Raw genomic sequence first — 20300 nt, 5'->3', positions numbered from 1 at the left:
GTGTATGTGTGTGCGTTTATGCATGTATGTGTGTGTGTGTATGTGTGAGCTTATGCATGCATGTGTGTGTGTATGTGTGTGCACGCTAATGCTTGTCTATGTGTGCGTGTGTGTGTTATAGGGTCTCCATAGCGATAAGCAGGGAGACTATGAGGCGTCAGATCGGTTGGAGCGCGAGCCAGGACTGTACGCTGGCTGTGACGGACTACCAGACTGCGTTAATGTATGCATGGTTACCAAACTGGAGTGACGATTCTCCTCCACGAGGAGGGTGTAGGGGGGTTTAAACTGGGTGTGAATACTTTAAACACTCTCCAGTGTAAGTTGATTGTAACTGTTGCTTGATGAAACGTCTGAAGTATTATCTAAACACTCTGGTGTTAGAAGCGCTGTAGCTGGAGGCGAACGTACATTATTCAACGTTTAGTTGACACTGCCGCACACTGAGATGCTGAAAGGGAGATTAACACGCTAATTGACTTGCTCATTCCATTTAAGTCAAGTCGTTGGGTAGAAATCGGTTTGCCTGTCGTTTTCGTTTTATGCGACGGGGCCTTTATTGGCGTATTTTCATTTGTGTTCGAAAAAGCTGAATTTTATGTTATAATTACAAAAAGTGTCTATTTAAAGCTACTGCCAAAAGAAAACCTATTTCATTCTGCTGCCTTCTACATATACTTTCTACATCTGCTACGGCAGAATCTAGGACCAGAAGTGCATAGTTCATACAGTATTGCAGTGGTCAGTTAGGGTCTGCACCAGTTACACAACTGCACAGTGCAATACACAATAAACAAAACACGAGCAGTCCATATTTAGAAATAACATTCAATTGGACACGACAAAATGCAGAGGCTGTAGCCTACAGGCAACTGAATATTTCTATAAACAAGGCCTTTGGGCGAGTGAATCAATCCTGCCTCAGGTAAGATTATTTGTATGTATTGCCCCCCTGTGGGCACTAAAGGTATGGGCGCGGATTGGGAAAGCGGTAGTTTAATTTTAGTGTCATCTAGCGGGTCCTTGTCATAAAAGCAATTTACATCCATAAAAGGCTAGTAAATTATGTTTATTGTTTAACCTTTACCGGCACACAAAGTATTTGTATGTTTCTCTTTGATGGGAAAGTAACTATAGGAGAGGGCACCGTTTCAAACGCGCATAATGAGTTAGTCTTTTCTACTATAATCAATGGGAATCATCACAAATTCATTGATTAATTCCGTCGCACCATCTACGGCTACAGTTACGCAACTTCGGTGCTCCAGTAGAGAGAAACACCGGTCTTTTTTCAGTGTTTCCTTTTTCTATTGGTCCATCCGCCAATCCATCGTCCAATAGACAGCGATGTTAAGTACGGCGTCACTTGTGCTAGAGAGTGTCAGTTCGCGGGAAAAATACCTGTGTAGTTTATCAAAATAGCGGGCATTAGCATCAGACTATTAGACAAAATTAATACGAGTTTTGATTGTTGATCTGTTTTAACAGTATTCATTAAATTAGTTTGCGCTGACAATTCACCAAGAGTAGGATGAACCACAACATTTCCCCGTCTTCGTCCTAACACCCTGTCAGCCCCATCATCAGAGCGGCCGGCAGAAGAAGCTGGATAAATAGCAGATCTGCGACTACAACGCCAACGAGACAAAGAAAAAGGCTGACTGCAGCTGCAAGCAGCTAACTTGCTAGCCGAACCACCTCAGTCGCCTGAAAATGAGTTTCTTAAATTTGGACAGATTCCGTTTTGACAAAAAAGCTTCGACGCCGAACCAAGACAAGCACAACGGTTCCATAAGTCCGGAGTCAGAGAAAGAGAATAAACCAGGTAGCAAATAGGGGGCTAGCTAGCTAACTAGCGACAGGTAACGTCGTTAGCAAGCCTATCTTGCTAGTCAAGGCCATCTGTCATTCCACTACAGTAGCCAGGGGACTGTCGTTTCACAAACCTGTGAAAGTACCGTATCAAACCATAATTGTATGATGTCCAATTGGCTTGCCAAAGATAGTGATGGAACACTAACATTAGCTATGCTAACCCTATTGCCATTCCATTAGCTTCCTCGCCATCAAAGAAGGCTGCTTCCTAGCCAACTGTACAGTACAAGAGCTAGTAGTAGCCCATTATCAGGCGACAGTTGTTGGCTAGCTTGCTAACACAGCCCCGGCCTCTCTGACTAGTTGTTTGACCCGTTTTGAATAAGAATTCTGCCTCACAGTCATGTACCTGCCTAAAGTTGGAGGTGTAAATATGACCTAACCCCTCCTTTCCTAAAATGCTGTCGTGTTTTGCTAACCAGCAAGTTTACAAATATTTATCACGGCCGTGTTGGTTGTGCCATAGCGACGGTAGAAACGTTAACTGTATAATCTCTCCCCCCCCCTCCTCAGTTGCTGCTCGCGTGTCTGTGGCGTCCAAGACCCAGTCCGTTAAATGTCGAGGAAAGGGAGTCATGTTCGTCGACGACTCCAACAGTGACACCGAGGATGAAGCAGACATTAATAAACCTATAAGACAGATTAAGTAAGTACAGTCAAGATGTGGTCACTCTGCTGACGTTTCTCTGTAGCTGCATTGTGTGGTAGTTACGGTAGTTAACCGGCAGCTCAAGTGCTAGCGTGGCCTGTCACAGTACGAAGTAAATTCTAAAATGCTAGCTAATTGGTGGCAACCCTCACAAGATTTTCCATACTTCTGTCAGGTTCACCACATGGTCTTGTTTTATTTTTGGTACTCTCTCTGTTTCTCTCTCTCTCTCTGTCTGTTTCTCTCTCTCTCAACGCACATATCAAAAACATACACACAACATGTATGTATCTCTGTCCTGTCAGAGAGCCAGTGAAGACAATAAAGAGGGAGAAAAGGGGGGAGAGGACCCCCGACGATGGTGGAGACAAGGAGGTGGAGGAGGAGGTGGAGGAGAGAGTGACCCGACTGCTAGACATGTTTCCTCAGATACTCAGAGAAGAGCTCTTGGAGGTCAGTGCCACATCTGGGCCACGTTCTAATCCAGAAACCCTCATCCGTAATGGGACGTGTCCACCTTCTTGTTTGTGACTTTGACCTTTGGCCCTGCAGGTTGTTCAGAGCACAAGCACTTTGGAGGGGGCTGTGGCATTGTGCCTCATGCAACATGGAGACAAGGAAGGTAGAATTAACCTTTAACGCTTATTCAAATTAAACTTTGTGTTTGTAACAAAAACACTTGCATTCTGAGGCCCTCTTGAAGCAGGGACGTGTTGCAGTGTTTTTCATGGTAGTTAATGTAACCTTGGTGCAAAGTGTTGCTGTGTAACTACATGGTAGTTGATTGTAACGTTACTGTAAAGTGTAGCCATGTTCCAAGAATCGGTCGAATCAAAGTGTCTCCTTCAGGTGTGATTACTCAGCTAATATCTCCGCCTCGCGCCGTTTTTCAGATCTAGATTCCAACAGGAAGAGGAAGCAGGATGGGTCTTGTAGTTCTCAGGACAGTGATGTAGTCCAACCCGCCAAGAAAAGGAGGCCGTCAGTGGTGAGCTCAACGTTTACCGTCATGCAGAGACTGTAATCCTCAGTGCGTTAGCCTGCCTGCGCTACGTGCTTCGTAAATACAGACCCGGTCCTTGACTGTCCACCAAAACACTGTCAGAACTGTGCGCTCTTCTTATCCTTGATCTTCTGTACTTTGTGTATGCACTGTTTCTGTGTTGCTTTGGATGAAAGCGTCAGCTGAAGGGATCTCTCGACACGCTGTCTGTCACTGTGATCCCTCAGACCAAACCAGATGCAGTTAACTCAGTTTTTCTGTCTGTTATTGTGTCCGTTTCCTTGTGTGATCCAGGAGGAGGACTCGGAACAGGAAGGGGAGGAGCCTAGCTTTGAGAAACAGGAAGCGATGGTCCGGAAGCTTCAGAGAAAATTTCAAGACCAGGATAAGGAGGTGTGTGTGTGTGTGTAACCAGGATAAGGAGGTGTGTGTGTGTGTGTGTAACCAGGATAAGGAGGTGTGTGTGTGTAACCAGGATAAGGAGGTGTGTGTGTAACCAGGATAAGGAGGTGTGTGTGTGTGTGTGTGTAACCAGGATAAGGAGGTGTGTGTGTGTGTAACCAGGATAAGGAGGTGTGTGTGTGTGTAACCAGGATAAGGTTCTTAGTAATGTTTGGATCTTTCCGGTTGTGCGAGACTAAGGCAGGTTGTAAACTGTTTTTGTTCAAAACATTCTACCCACATTCCTTTGCAGGAGCTCAGGGCGGTTCTGCAAGAACACGGGTGGAACTATGACGACGCCTTGGAGGTTCTGCGTATGTTCTCCGATCAAGGTGAGGGAACATCTAAGCCTCGTATGCATTTGAAAAAATAACCCCCATGTGCATTTATCATTACATTTAAGTGTTGGGTTGATTTCTTCTTCCTGTCTCCCAGAGTCCAGTTTCAGCTCCCCTGAAGTCAAGGAGAAGAAACCAGACAAGAGGCACGAGCCTAGAGACACCAGGGAGTCTAGAGACCGAGTCAGAGACCACAGAGAGTCCAACAGAAGGGACACCAGAGAGTCTAGGAACAGCAAAGATGGCAACCGAGACACCAGAGAGTCTAGAAACAGCAAAGACTCCAGAAAGGAGAACCAAACCAGCGGCAACTCTCTTCTCTCAACGTGGCTGACGTCCGCACCAGTGTCTTCTGCACCCTCAAGAAACCCTCTTCCTCCTCCTCAGTCACCCAGAAACTGTCAAAGTTTGCCAGCGCCACGAGCGTGGCGAAGAAGGAGGCGGTGGAGAGGAAGAGGAAGGCCCGGGCGTCGGACGAGCGAGCCGCCAGCTCGGACGACGAGGAGGAGACACAGAGCAGCGAGTTTGAGGGCTCGGAGGACGAGCTGGAGTCAGGCTCGGAGGAGGAGGAGGAGGAGAGGAGGGGGGGGCAGGGCGGCGGTGAGTCGTCGGTGAAGAGCCAGATCCTGCGCTTCTTCCGGGAGGCGTCGGTGGATGAGCTGTCGCTCATCTCCGGCTGTTCCGTTAAGAAGGCCCAGAAGATAGTGGAGCTCAGACCCTACGACAGCTGGCAGAGCCTGGTAGGACAGAGCTGCTGATTGGTTTGTCGATGGGTTAAATGGTTGTTTAAATGGTTAATTGGATGTTTGAATGTTTTAAATAGGGTTTTTAGATTTTAGGTACAAATATTTTCACTAGGTAGAGCCGGCAGGATATGTTAAACCCCTTCTCTTTCGCAATCTAGACTTCTTACCAACTGTCTTCCTAGTACCATCCTCTGTTTACCTTGGAAGAGATCTTAACACCTTTTAAAAAGGTGCAAGTAAAAACCGCTCAGTGATTGGCTGTTCCCTTCCTCACAGCATCCACCTGTCCAAACACACCCAACACACACACACACACACACACCCAACACACACACACACACCCAACACACACACACACACACACACCCAACACACACACACACCCAACACACACACACACCCAACACACACACACCCAACACACACACACACACACACACCCAACACACACACACACACACACACACATTCTCCAGGGCGTCTCCAGGTGTCTGCAGTGTTAGACGTCTGGGACGGGAGAGTGTGTCTTTTGTCTCTGTCTCCTGTCACGACTCTTTCTCCGCACGGCGGTTTGTCCTGCAGCCTCGAGGACACCTGCGGTCCTGTTTGATCTGAGTGTTTGCTCTGCAGAGAGAGAGAGACTTGTGCTTGTTAGGTTTGTCATCTTGTGTTTGTTAGGCTCGTGTTCTGAGTGTTTGCTCTGCAGAGAGAGAGAGACTTGTGCTTGTTAGGTTCGTCATCTTGTGTTTGTTAGGCTCGTGTTCTGAGTGTTTGCTCTGCAGAGAGAGAGAGACTTGTGCTTGTTAGGTTCGTCATCTTGTGTTTGTTAGGCTTGTGTTCTTTCATCCTCCGCAGGGCTGATTGTCATCAGTTGGAGCTGGTTCCAGTGTTTAAAACTGTCGGTGTCTCTGGTAGAACACACCTGCAGATGCTGGATGAATGTCTGGCTGGAGGGAGGAAGGGGGGTATATGGGTCCCAGGGCAACTGGGTTCAAACACTGTGAACGTCATGAGTCAAATGTGTCTCTCCCTCTCTCCCCCAGTCAGAGGTGTTCCAGAGAGAACAAGGCCTGTCCCAGGACTTGCTGCAGGGGTGCAAGGTGGTTCTGAAGGAGAGGACCGTGGTGTTGGGCCTCATGTCCCGGTGTGAGAGCATCTCCAGCAAGATGGTGCGGGGGGTCACACAGGTCATGAACAAGGAGCCGGCCTCCCTCAAACAGCCTGCTATCCTCAACAGCCAGTGAGTCCACCGCACACACACACGTATACACACATACACGTGAGAAACTACACACAAACACGTAAATTAAACTCTGAACTCAAGTGTCTTCCGGTGACGATTGATGGTCCATTCTGATTGGTTGTTTTCAGGTTGCAGTTGAAGCCCTACCAGCTGATTGGTCTGAAGTGGCTCCTCCTCCTACATCAGCACAAGCTGAGCGGCATCTTGGCTGACGAAATGGTTTGTTTACATTTACATTAATTCAGCCTTCATCCATCCAGCGATGGACAAACGGTACACGTAGAGAGCAGAAGGTGGAGGATCAGAGGGGCACAGTTCTAACAGTTCGGAGGTCAGAGTCGAGGAACGGCCTGTATTTAGCAGGGACAGTGCACAGTCACCCCAACCTCAGCTGCCAAGCATAAAATGCTACGCTAGCTCCTACAGCTGTTCCTGCTTGCCATTCCCTGTTGATCAAGGACGCAGGTGTGTGTGTGTGTAGGAATCAGCGAGAGAGATTTGTTATCTTAGCATCAATAGAAGGTGTGATATCATTTCATCACCAGCATACAATGATGAATTCCTGATACTTTGTGTTATGTTGCGGCCAGATCCAACAGATGTTCATCTCTCTCTCTCTCTCTCTCTCTCTCTCTCTCTCCCTCTCCCTCTCCCTCTCCCTCTCCCTCTCCCTCTCCCTCTCCCTCTCCCTCCCTCACCCTCCTCCAGGGTCTGGGTAAGACTATCCAGGCCATCGCCTTCCTGGCCCAGCTCCACCAGGATGGCCTCCATGGTCCTCACCTCATCACTGTCCCCTCCTCCACCTTGGGTAAGCTTCCCTCTTCCTCTCCTCCACCCTCCTCCCCTGCTCCACCCAGACACACCTCGACAGGTGTACAGCTGTGGAAGCTCTAAGATCTGCTCCTTTCAACACTTTCTCCTGTGTCCTCTGTCCCCCTGTCTCCAGATAACTGGGTTCGTGAGCTGAAGCTGTGGTGTCCCAGTCTGAAGGTGTTGGTTTACTATGGTGAGTGCTCGCTCGCTCGCTCGCTCTCTCTCTCTCTCTCTCTCTCTCTCTCTCTCTCTCTCTCTCTCTCTCTCTCTCTCTCTCTCAGGTAGCTAATGTGTGTGCGTGTGAGTAGGGTCCGTGGAGGACCGGAGGTACCTACGACACGACATTCTGAACGACCAGGTGGAGTTCAACGTCATCGTGTCAACGTGAGTTCTCTCACACACTCGCTCACCTCCTAGCCTCTCTGTTGTCATGGCACCCAGGTCGCCAAGCACCCCCGCTACCTGAATCACGTCTGTCCCGTCTCCATAGTTACAACCTCGCCATCGGCAACGACAGCGACCGTAGCCTGTTCCGGAAGCTGAAGCTGGAGTACGCTGTGTTCGACGAGGGCCACATGCTGAAGAACATGAACTCTCTTCGCTACCGCCACCTCATGGCCATCAATGTTAGTGCGCCCTCCTGTGGAGGAAAAGGACACTACAGCCTCGCCTCACTGTGGGGTTATCAGTGTCTAACTCTGGCTCTCTCTCTGTCTTCTTTCTCTTCTCTCTCTGTCTTTCCTTCTCTCCCTCCCTCTCCACCAAACGCCCTCCGTCTTACCTTTTCCCCCCCTATCATCCCTCCCTCCCCCATCCTCTCCCTCTCTCCTTTCCTCCCTCCCTCCCCCCATCCTCTCCCTCTCTCCTTTCCTCCCTCCCCCCATCCTCTCCCTCTCTCCTTTCCTCCTCTTCCCCTCCCTCCCTCCCCCCCTCCTTCAGGCAGAGCATCGTCTTCTCCTGACAGGAACTCCCATGCAGAACAACCTTCAGGAGCTCATGTCTCTGCTGAACTTCATCATGCCCAACATGTTCTCCAGCTCCACCTCGCAGATCGCCAAGATGTTCTCCATGGTACGTAGAACCACACAGGTCCTGGCTGATGTTCCTCATGTTCTCCATGGTAGCTAAAACCGTATGTGATAAACTCTGCGATGATGATGTTGATGATGATCATGATGATGATCATGATGATCATGATCATGTCTTCAGAAACCCTTCGAGGAGCAGAGCAGGTTCCAGAGAGACCGCATCACTCAGGCTAAACTCATCATGAAGCCCTTCATACTGCGACGCGTCAAAAGCCAGGTGAGACCTGCTCACCCCAGGAGAGACCTGCTCACCCCAGGAGAACGTCTCTCTCTGCCTGACGAGGAGCTGCTGGGATAAACTGTGTGTGTGTTCAGGTTCTGCAGCAGCTGCCAGCCAAGGTGGAGAAGGTGGAGTTCTGCTCCATGAGTGAGAAACAGCAGCAGCTCTACCAGGACCTGGTGACCAAACTGAAACGCTCCGTCACAGGAGAAAGTAACTATACTATGTTATTACTATCACCGGAGAGAGTAACTATACTATGTTATTACAATCACCGGAGAGAGTATATGATGTATACAGACATAAAATTGATGCTATTCCAGGCAAGATGGAAAGATAATCGACCTTCCTGACATCCTCTCTCTCTCCCCCCCCCCCCCCCCCCCCCCCCCCCAGAGCGGGAGCTGTGTAACGTGATGATGCAGCTGAGGAAGATGGCTAACCACCCCCTGCTGCACAGACAGTACTACACCTCAGAGAAGCTCCGCTGCATGAGCAAGCTCATGCTGAAGGTGGGGAATCCTCCTCCTGCGCCTTCTCCTCTACTGCTCCTCCTTCTCCTGCTCCTTCTCCTCTCCCTCCTCCTATTCCTGCTCCTTCTCCTGTTCTCTCTTCTCCTGCTCCTCCTCTCCCTGCTCCTGCTGAGCGGTTAGGGAATCAGGCTAGTAATGAGAAGGTTGCCGGTTCGATTCCTGGCAGTGAAAAAATGACGTTGTGTCCTTGGGCAAGGCACTTTACCCTACTTGCCTCGGGGAGAATGTCCCTGTACTTCCTGTAAGTCACTCTGGATAAGAGTGTCTGCTAAATGACTAAATGTAAAATGTCTTTCTTTTGTCCCCCCCCTCAAGGAGCCGAGCCACTTTGACGCGGACGCGTCCCTGATCCAGGAGGACATGGAGGTGATGTCTGACTTTGAGCTGCACCGTCTCTGTCAGCAGTACTCCACTCTCAGCTCCTACCAGCTGGACACAGATACCCTGCTGGACTCTGGAAAGTTCCGTCTGCTCACCCAGCTGCTGGCTTCCATCATGGAGAAGGTGAGGGGAGGGAGGGAACCTACTGCTGTGGGTGTAGCTTTGCCACATTTAGACCTGCTATGTAAGTCATGATATTCAAGTGAAGCCTGTGTGTGTGTGTGTGTGTGTTCCAGGGAGACCGGGTGGTGCTCTTCAGCCAGTTCACCATGATGCTGGACATTGTTGAGATCCTGCTGAAACACTTGAAGCATCGCTACGTCAGACTGGACGGGTCCACGCCCATAGCTGACAGGTGAGATGCTCTGCTACTCTGTGCAATGCTACTCTATGCTATGCTACGCTGTGCTATGCTACGCTATGCTACGCTATGCTACTTTGTGCTATGCTACTCTGTGCTATGCTATACCTCAATCTACACTGCATTACACCAATACGGCTCTCCCTCCCCTCCTCCAGAATCGTTCTGATCGATGATTACAACACCGACCCGGAGATCTTCGTGTTCCTGCTGTCGACGCGGGCGGGGGGACTGGGCATCAACCTGACCTCTGCCAACGTAGTCATCCTGCACGACATCGACTGCAACCCCTACAACGACAAGCAGGCGGAGGACCGCTGCCACCGCGTGGGCCAGACCAAGTAGGTATCTGGAGGGGGGGTGGGCCAGACCAAGTAGGTATCTGGAGGGGGGGTGGGCCAGACCAAGTAGGTATCTGGAGGGCGGTGGGCCAGACAAAGTAGGTATCTGGAGGGGGGGTGGGCCAGACCAAGTAGGTATCTGGAGGGGGGGGTGGGCCAGACCAAGTAGGTATCTGGAGGGGGGGTGGGCCAGACCAAGTAGGTATCTGGAGGGGGGGGGTGGGCCAGACCAAGAAGGTATCTGGAGGGGGGTGGGCCAGACCAAGTAGGTACCTGGAGGGGGGGTGGGCCAGACCAAGTAGGTATCTGGAGGGGGGGTGGGCCAGACCAAGTAGGTATCTGGAGGGGGGGTAGGCCAGACCAAGTAGGTATCTGGAGGGGGGGGTGGGCCAGACCAAGTAGGTATCTGGAGGGGGGGTGGGCCAGACCAAGTAGGTATCTGGAGGGGGGGGGTGGGCCAGACCAAGAGATATCTGGAGGGGGGGTGGGCCAGACCAAGGAGGTATCTGGAGGGGGGGAGGGCCAGATTAAGGAGGTATCTGGAGGGGGGGAGGGCCAGATTAAGGAGGTAGTGTGAGGGTTAAGTGGCATGTAGAGTAAGGTTAGGGTTGGATGGGGTTATCGTGGCAGTCCCTAACCATCCCCCCCTCTCTTTCCGTGTCCAGGACGGTGAAGGTGATCAAGCTCATCAGTAAGGACAGTATTGAGGACTGCATGCTGACGCTGGGACAGAGGAAACTCAAACTGGAGCAGGACATGACCGCTGCGGAGGAGGGTGAGGACACACACACACACAGACAAGCGCACACACACACACAGACAAGCGCACACACACACACAGACAAGCGCGCACACACAAACACACACACTCACTCACTCACTCATGTCTCTGTTCTCTCTCCAGGAGATGAGGGCAGCATCCCAGAAGACCTGGCCTCTCTGCTGAAGGCTTCACTCGGTCTGTGACACTGCTGGAGTCTGTCTCCCCACACACACACACACACACACACACACACACACTCATTACCTCCCCACACACACACACTCATTAACCCGTCAGTCTCTCACACACGCACCAAACCTCACCAATCTCACTTGCACACATACATGACCCCACTAATCTCTTCCAAATCCACTCTCTCACACACACACACACACACTCAAATCTAAAGACCAGTCTTCACAGGTGAGTCTAAAGACAGTCCTCACAGGTGAGGGGAGCTAGGTTAGGAGCCCTCTCCTGGTCTTCATACATACTTGAACACAGTACTTATCCTCAGAACTACTGGTCAGACTGTACGGATCTGAACCCAACTGCCTGTAAGGACCTTTCAACAACCAGTGAGGAACTAATAGCATTTAAAATCAGTCTTTATCATAGTCATCTTTTTGGAACGAGGTTGGGGGTCTATCCGGCTCCCTTCTGACCCGTCCTCGTGCACAGAGCTGGGGTGGAGCGTTGATGCCTTCACATGGCCACAGCGCCATCTAGTGGTGTGGAGGGGAATATCAAGCAGCCTTAACCCCCAGCCGTGTCGGTCCAGCTGCACAAACCTACCAATCGGCTTGATCGAGGGGGGAGGGCGAATCGACCAATGACTGAGGCCTTTGGGGGGAACCAAGCCGGGAACCACTGCAAACCACTCTCGTTTTTTTTGCAATCCGCAAACCCGTCGGCGCGGTGACCGCGCGAAACCCCAGCCCACAAACACGTCCGCCGACCAGTCGCCTTCGGCCTGAACGCGCCCGTGAAGATCTGAAGGGGACTGCATGGGGCCTAGCAACATTGCTGCGCTTTTGGTTATTAACATGTGGATTTGACCAATTCAGTTTCTTCTGAAGTTCACAGTGGCAGAGGATGAGGTTGTGCTGGTGCTGATTGGGAGAACTGGGCACCCCTTGTAATGACAGTTGCATCCTGCAGGGGGGGGAAGAGTTCAGAGCAGTTTTTCGTTTGTGAATTGTGACTGATGTGTCGTACTGTAAAACCTTGTTGTTTCCAAACAGTTACTTATTTGTTTGTATTTTTTGTATGTCCCTGTTGTAACATCGACAGGTTTGCCAATACTAATAATAAAATTTTCAGTATTTATTGGGTGTGATCCTTTTGTCAACAAAAGTAAAAAAAAAACATGGAATATACATTGTCTTTCTCGAGTACCCATGAAAATGACATTTCATCAGGTTCAACAGGATTCCTGATGCTTAGCTGTCTGCACAAAGTCTAACAGCAGGTGTTTGTTTCTATATGACAAATCACAAACACGGTCTACCAGAGACAATTTTTATGTGTACGTACCAAAATGCTACACTTTTGCTGTTGCCAAATGCAGGAAGGATAGATGATGAAACATTTTCAACTGTGTGGAGTTGATATGCCATAGTGTCACTGCCTCATCATTAAGTAGTGTCACTGCCTCGTCATTAAGTAGTGTCACGGCCTCATCATTAAGTAGTGTCACTGCCTCATCAGTAAGTAGTGTCACTGACTCATCAGTAAGCAGTGTCACTACCTCATCAGTAAGTAGTGTCACGGCATCATCATTAAGTAGTGGTGTCACTGCCTCATCAGTAAGTAGTGTCACTGCCTCATCATTAAGGCACAAGTAGGTCTGACTATATTTACAATTGTGTATTCCATTAAATGAACGTGTTCTTTAAATGCTTCAGGTGTGTAAGACTTTCAGCTGCAAAGCAGTGGGACAACGGTCTTGGGAGAAAATATAGAACACATATAAAACATGGTTCAAACAGGTAAACGGGCTAACTTGCAAATGTTAAGTTCAGTGAGTACAAGGCTTTTGGTGCTGTAATCAGTCTCTGTTGTAGGAGGACATTGGTTGGTTATATATGTTATAAAGATACTCGTTAGGGAAATAAACTGTTTTTGGACTCTGAATACTCCTCCCCTCAGCCTCATGCACACCAAGGTTGCAGTATCTTAAGAACGAGGAAACAATTAGGCTTGTCTGGAATATGTGTTGATCTGTTTTCCCGAAGAGGTTATGTGTGGAGTATAAGTTACATTGGCGATCATAGCCTGGTAAGAAGTGAACCACTGTTGTAACCACTGTTGTAACCCACGGTTAAACCTGAAGTTACCCCGCTAACCTCAAAATAACCCGCTAACCTCCTTTGGAGCCCCCATAACTAAGAAAATTGAGTGGATAGATGAAATGGAGCATTCAAATAAGTCACAGAATGTGTTTATTTCCAACCCTGTTTAACATTTTATCCTGCAAAGCGTCGTCGGTTAAACAATGACATCTGATTATCTTTCTATTTTACACCTGAGCAGAGGTTTTAATAAAAGTGTGTTTCTGTCACAATTAGGCAACTTCCTTAACTACTAACAAATATATAGACGAGGGAACTGGCAATGAGATCATGCGATACAGGTGTGCTAAAGCATGCAGCTAACGAGAGTTAGACAAAGGTGTGCTAAAGCATGCAGCTAACGAGCGTTAGATACAGGTGTGCTAAAGCATGCAGCTAACGAGAGTTAGACACAGGTGTGCTAAAGCATGCAGCTAACGAGAGTTAGACACAGGTGTGCTAAAGCATGCAGCTAAAGAGCATTAGATACAGGTGTCCTAAAGCATGCAGCTAACGAGCGTTAGATACAGGTGTGCTAAAGCATGCAGCTAAAGAGCGTTAGATACAGTTGTGCTAAAGCATGCAGCTAAAGAGCGCTAGATACAGTTGTGCTAAAGCATGCAGCTAAAGAGCGTTAGATACAGGTGTGCTAAAGCATGCAGCTAACGAGAGTTAGACACAGGTGTGCTAAAGCATGCAGCTAACAAGAGTTAGATACAGGTGAAGCATGCAGCTAACGAGAGTGACATACAGGTGGGAGTCAGGTGGCTGAGCGGTGAGGGAGTTGGGCTAGTAGTCTGAAGGTTGCCAGTTCGATTCCCGGTCGGTGCACATGACGTTGTGTCCTTGGGCAAGGCACTTCACCCTACTTGCCTCGGGGAGAATGTCCCTGTACCCTGTAGTCGCTCTAGATTAGAGCGTCTGCTAAATTACTAAATGTAAATGTAAATGTGCTGAAGCAGCTAACGAGCCATGGATTTCCAAATGTTGCCTTCTCAACAGATGCCTGGAAACACTTGGAAACCAGTATTATATTGTTGGCTGAGAAATGTTTCAAGAGCTTGTACTGTGACACTTGTTACTGGCTGATTTATGTTTTGCCCATAGAACCCCCCAGAGAGTTTATTTATGTTATTGTTGTCGATGCAACAGTAGGCGCTCCAGAAATAACTAGGAATGTTTACCCCTTTTCCAATCGGCACATTCCCTGGAACCACTCCTGTGACAATAAAGGCCGTATAACGTTTTGCGATGCAGTTCTTTTTCAAATTGTCTGCAACCTTCTTCTCCGTAACCCTCCACTGGCCCCTGTTGAAAGAAGGGTTCTGTGGAGCAGCGTTGGTGAGGGTAAATGTGGCGTCTACACACGCCTGCGTATTCTGGTGTGCAACAGGTGCTAGATGTCCTCTATCATACTTAGCGCCCACGTAGTCTCCGTTAAGAGCCTGATTTTTGCCCCGAGGGGGGTTTGTTACCGTGACCTCAGTTGCCATTTGATCAGGAAGGTTCTGATTATCAAGCTGGAGAAGAGATGAGAACATAAATCAGATATGATCAAAACAAGACGATTAGAAATTACATTCAAGAAACGTTGAATTGCTGTATTTACCTGAACTAGATTATAGTTCAAAATTATGTGATTTGTTGTTTGTTTGTGATAATCCTTAATGAGTATGGAAGTGAGTAACGGTAATAACTTGCTTGTTACTATCTTAACAAATGATACATTATAATAATTATAGATTAATATAAGAGGAAATTACACATGGTGGAAAACTCACCTGAGGTTCAATGTACCAAGATCCCTTCCTAATACATGTCACTGGCTGAATAAACTTATAGGCAGAATAAACAGGAATCTTGTTCTTGGTGTCATACAGAGTGGCATATTCTTGTTTACCATTTTGCGTTTGGCAGATTTGTTTGTAATGTCCCCCAGTCAGCACAGTTGGAGTGTTTCTGACAAAAAACTGTGGACACCCATTGGTAAAAGATGTCACAACTTTTGTCGTAGCCATGGGGCAGAGCACCAGCAGCATGACAACTGGAGCCAGGAGTTTCATGATGAGGAGTTTATTCTGATGAATGCTGACAGGATGAGAGCCGTTTTGATGAGAGACGAGACAGAAATCGAGTCTGCTTGAAAATCTACATCTGAATGCTGGTCTTTATATACAGAAAATGAGATGGGGCGTTGTTGGAAATATTTGAGCAAGTGGTTATACAGGCTGAAACGAACAACTGTTCAAGAACCACCTAAATATGGGTACGCCCCATAGCAAATAGTGGAACGCCCAAGAAATGTTCCTCTTTGTCTTAACCTCAAGTCTGGCTCAATCTGACCTTGCTGGTGTCAAAAACTGTTGCAAACAAAGCATGAAACTTTCCACAAGTATTACCAATCTGGAGATTGGGAAAGAGAACTACACCTCTGACAGTAAATGACAACACAACACCATCTTTATTAGGCACACAAAATTAAACAAAGATAGTGTCAGTCAGGCAGTAATGGTGTTACAACATTCATAAAGCAGGAGATTCACAACTCCCAGACCATGACCACTCTCAGGGCACAGGGAGATCATAGGTGAAACTCTCCCCGTAGCCATGACAAGGGACGTTTACCCAACACTCTCTCCTAACCCTGGACATCTATTAAGCCCCACAATAAGTCTAGACGCACTCAATTCTTACCAATAGAAAACGCACATGAGACAATACTAACTAGTATCCCATGACTATGTTATTAGTGAATAACAGGTACTCCCATTTCTTCCACAATAGCTTTAAGTGTGTACACCCTGAATACACCACATGCAGACAAAAGGCATTCACTTATTATCAACGTTCAAGATTAGATAAGGACTGGGAAGAATCTAACAGCTGCAATGCTTCTTATGAATAATAAGCTAAGACAATGCTTACTGGCGTGAGGGAGTGGACAGATTTACGTTCTGTGGTAAAGTACACCTGTTGAGGTTAGGTCACCTTGAGCAAGATAAACTGTTTAGATCCCAGTCTTCCGTCATGTACAGAGAATAACAAGGGTCTGATGAGAGCGCACATTAGGATATCTCAACACTACCATCATTCACAGTTGACTTTACGAAATAATACTTTGTCGGCATGGTTACAGCTCTGCTTCCAGGAGATTTTGTGAACGCTAACACCTTGATTATCCTCATAGACCTTAGGTGCTGACATCTATCAATACTTTGTACTCAGTATACTCTTGTGTAGTTGCAGCTAGCACCATACACTCTGCCTCCCACTGTGGCAGGGCAACAGTGGGTTTTCCATTAAATCAAAGGACTATTTACGTTTATATTTACACAATAACCTTTTGTACTGAGTCTGTTAGTTACCGCAACGCACAGTTAACGTAAACACACTACCGTGTTACTGTCACCCTAGCAACAGAAAGCTTCAAATGACCGTGCAGGTACTTCCCACCAGTTCTTTCTACTTGACTGGTAAGGTTTAATTTGATACCTCAATGAAAACATGCAAACTAGTATTTAAACTCTCACAAACTTGCTCCCAGTTTCTGACCAAACAAGTTATAGGCAACCTTGTGATGTTCTGAATGTTTTTATGAAATCAAACCTTCCCCCTCTCAGAGAGCTTCTCCCCACCCTGCCACAAGACACAGCCATGGCCCTTAGAGCAGTCGCCCTGCTAGGTCTCTCCCTGCTCTACTTCTGCTGCTCTCACCCCCTCAGCCGCCCAAACAGCGGCCTCAACAAGTGCCGCTCCGCCGCCAAGTCACTTCCGGCCCTGGAGGTGCTGCCTGGAGGGGGCTGGGACAACCTGAGGAATGTGGACATGGGCCGGGTCATGAACCTCAGCTTCTCCCTGTGCCTCACCACGGAGGATGGCCTCTACCTCGTCCCAGACGAGGTCTTCGTCATCCCCCAGAAGGTGACGCGAGTGGAGACCAACTCTGAGATCATCAGTTCCTGGCTGGATCAGAAAGGCTCCACATCTTCGTCCATCAACGCAGACATCTCTTTCTTCTCTGTCTTAAACGCAAAGTTTTCCACCGAGAACCAGAGGATGAAGACCCACCAAGTCAGAGATCCCTCGCTCACCACCAGAGTTCAGGTGAGTTACACCTCTACTGGTCCTACTTTTGAGAAATTAAGATCTAAAGCTGCTAGCGATTAAGTTGTGTCTAGGAAGGAATTCCCGAAACAAGGACAGGTGCTTTCAAAGGGTTTATATCTGGATTTATGTAAATATATTGTAAAACATCATTAATATATAGCATCAGTAAAAATATATGACATTAATATGTTTTGTTTTAAAGTAAATTTGACAAAGAAAGTGATACTTCCAAAAGATGCTATATCAGCTTGTAAACTGTCTCTGTCGGACAGCTGCGAGCTGTTTCTAAGGAGAGGATTATTAACAGCATGTCTGTGTAAACGCTACGAACAGATATGTCTGGTCTACCTTTAATTTTGAAAAAAGAAAAAGTTCTTTATCAAGATGGCTTTGCTTACTGACAGCCAAACCACAGACTAAATAACCCAGTTTAACCATTTCCTCCCCAGGTACGCAACTTCCTCTACACCGTCAAAGCGAATCCTGACTTCACCTTGGACTCCCGTTTCACACAGCAAGCGGAGGAAATTGCAGACGCCATCGTGGACAAACAGATTCGATTGGCAACCTACCTCTCTGAGAGGATGGTCCTGGACTTTGGCACCCATGTGATCACCAGTGTTGATGCAGGGGCCTCTTTAGTGCAGGAGGACTACCTGCGATCCTCTTATGTGTCTGACGGTAAAACAGACAAGTCCTCCATCACGGCATCCGCAGGCATCAACTTCTTCAACAAGGTGAACTTTAACATCAGCAGCAAAGACGCCCATGAGACGTCAGAAACCAAGGGTTACCAGGACAACGTCACCTACTCGATCATAGAGAGCCACGGAGGAGTGCCCTTCTACCCTGGCATCACCCTGCAGAAGTGGCAGGAGAGCACCTCAAACAACCTGGTGGCCATCGACCGGTCAGGCCTGCCGCTTCACCACTTCATAAACCACAACACCTTCCCTGACCTTCCACGCCCCATCGTCGGCAAGCTGGCGCTGTCGGTGAGCCAGGCCATAGGACGCTACTACGCCATCAACACCTACCCAGGATGTGTGAAAGCAGATTCACAGAACTTCAACTTCCAGGCCAACGTAGACGATGGATCCTGTGATGGCCCTGCCACCAACATCAGTTTCGGAGGTGTGTTCCAGCAGTGTACCAAGCTCACCCCTGATGCAGACCCGATATGTCAGGCCTGGGACCAGAAGAACCCAGATACAGGGAACTATTCCTGCCGCCCACCCTACCAACCCACCCTGCTACGCTCTGAGTACAGACAGTATGTCTGCCGTCCTTCCTGCCGTAGATGTTGGCTTTTCTTCGATTGCTGTGATAAAAACTGTGGAGATGAGTACCATGTCCGATCTGCTCAAATCCAAACCTACTGGTGCTCCTCCAACGAGACAATCCCAATTGAATCAAGTTATCTCTTTGGGGGGCTCTACGGCCCCTCCCTCCAGAATCCTTTAACCAAATCCAAGAGCTGCCCTCCAAACTTCATCCCACTGAAGATGTTTTACGGCGGCCTGATGATTTGTGTGAGTAACGACTACGAGACTGGCTCCCGGTTCTCCGTGCCCTTCGGCGGTCTGTTCAGCTGCGAGTCCACCAACCCCCTGGCTGGGGGCCAGCCTCGCTGCCCTCCCCAGTTCAGCCAGCACCTCGCTACCGTCAGCGACGGCTGTCAGATCCTCTACTGTGTCCAGTCTGGTCTGTTCACAGGTAGGCAGCTGCTGCCAGTCCGTCTGCCACCCTTCACCCGTCCTCCACTGGTCAGCATGTCGGCCACCAACACAGTGGTGGTGATGACCGACGGAGGCCAAGCCTGGGTCAGAGCTGGACAGACCAAGTTGTGGAAGATGGTCAAACCACAGGAGGTCCAGGAAATGATCAGGATGTTCAGCCCTGAGTCAGACCAGCCGTCAGGGGGACAGAAGTTTGGCGTGGCCTTCGGAGTCATCGTTCTGGTGGTTCTGGTGGTTGTTGGGGTGGTGCTGGTTTGGAGGAGGAGGAGGGGGCTTCCAGAGCCAGAGAGGTTAATTGAGCTATAAGAGTTAAACAATGACGTTCAGATTAATGAGGAGGATTAATGGCAATAATACTCTACATAATCACTGTGCTAGACCATAGATTAGTATGTTAATGGTTAAGAAGGTGTGAGTACAAAACTAAACTTATATACACAAGATCTATCCCTTTCCTGTCAGCTAAGAAATATCTAAGAAATATGAAAAGCACATTTATATAAACTTGATAATCTACAATTTACTACTATGTAATTAAGTCAGGTATCTTTTTGTAATGGGAGATGCACATTTTGACACTTTTTATATGTTACTGCAAAATCTAGAGAATGGTATCAGTGGCTGTAACTACAAATAATACGTAAGACAAAAATAGTGTCCTGCTCTCTAATAAAATATAACTGTTTCATGTATCCTATACTCTGTACTGCAGTGGATCCCAAATTTCTTTAGTTTGAACAATTAATGAATTTAATTTTATTCAGTGATTGTTTGCTTCTCTTTGAGGTCTGAAAATAAAATGATTGTGTCTGTCTGACAGTTTGTTATTGTCTTATTAGTACATCCGTAACTTAATCGGTTGTGACGTGTGACATCAATAAAATATACTAGAAAATATATATGTGCCTATCTGTGCTCTTATCTTTAGTCAATTCAAAGTTAATTTAACCTTCTAAGAATCCTGTCAATTTCGCCTAAACAAGGCATACCCAAAGTAAATTGAAAGTAGTTCTTGAACAATTTGGAGTAAATGCATGGTTGTGGTCTCTTTTGAAAGGTGAGCCTCTGAAGTTCTTTCCCCTTGATCTTGAAATGGTTTACGTCAATAGAATTACAAGGCTCATTGCTTTTCAATGATTTATGGCATGTGTAGCAGTCAGTAGTTCGTTTTTTTGGGGGGGGGAGGGAGCAGGGCCGTGGAACGCTGAGGTTAAAAAGGCGATCGATATTGTACCTGCACAATGGACTATATTTACATAAGGAAATATGTTTCTGTGCCAAATATCTGTGAGATGATCTAAAGTGTTAAATCATTTTGCAGATTAT

General features: G+C 47.8%; 2 protein-coding genes across 2 annotated transcripts; both read left to right on the top strand.

The window, feature by feature from the left end:
* The first annotated feature begins 1362 nt into the window (after positions 1 to 1362).
* On the top strand, positions 1363 to 12111 carry LOC124486781 (SWI/SNF-related matrix-associated actin-dependent regulator of chromatin subfamily A containing DEAD/H box 1A-like). Its single transcript, XM_047048593.1, is given in 24 exon segments — positions 1363 to 1825; positions 2389 to 2521; positions 2830 to 2977; positions 3077 to 3146; positions 3418 to 3512; positions 3822 to 3920; positions 4222 to 4300; positions 4404 to 4667; positions 4670 to 5046; positions 6096 to 6292; positions 6424 to 6514; positions 7004 to 7103; positions 7242 to 7301; positions 7417 to 7492; positions 7599 to 7734; positions 8048 to 8179; positions 8318 to 8413; positions 8512 to 8629; positions 8813 to 8928; positions 9265 to 9453; positions 9567 to 9685; positions 9850 to 10032; positions 10698 to 10807; positions 10937 to 12111. Coding segments are annotated over 24 exon segments (3162 nt in total). The 5' UTR covers positions 1363 to 1713; the 3' UTR covers positions 10999 to 12111.
* A 4319-nt stretch (positions 12112 to 16430) lies between these two features.
* LOC124486485 (macrophage-expressed gene 1 protein-like) lies at positions 16431 to 19830 on the top strand. Its single transcript, XM_047048103.1, has 2 exons — positions 16431 to 17232; positions 17685 to 19830. The coding sequence occupies exons 1-2, from the start codon at positions 16723 to 16725 to the stop codon at positions 19278 to 19280; spliced, it is 2106 nt and encodes a 701-aa protein (XP_046904059.1). The 5' UTR covers positions 16431 to 16722; the 3' UTR covers positions 19281 to 19830.
* Positions 19831 to 20300: the final 470 nt, after the last annotated feature.

This window comes from Hypomesus transpacificus, chromosome 24 (assembly GCF_021917145.1).
Source record: "Hypomesus transpacificus isolate Combined female chromosome 24, fHypTra1, whole genome shotgun sequence".
NCBI classification, from domain to species: Eukaryota; Metazoa; Chordata; class Actinopteri; order Osmeriformes; family Osmeridae; genus Hypomesus; species Hypomesus transpacificus.
The sequence above is the reverse complement of the archived record's forward strand: the minus strand, read 5'-3'. Positions and strand labels throughout refer to the sequence as shown.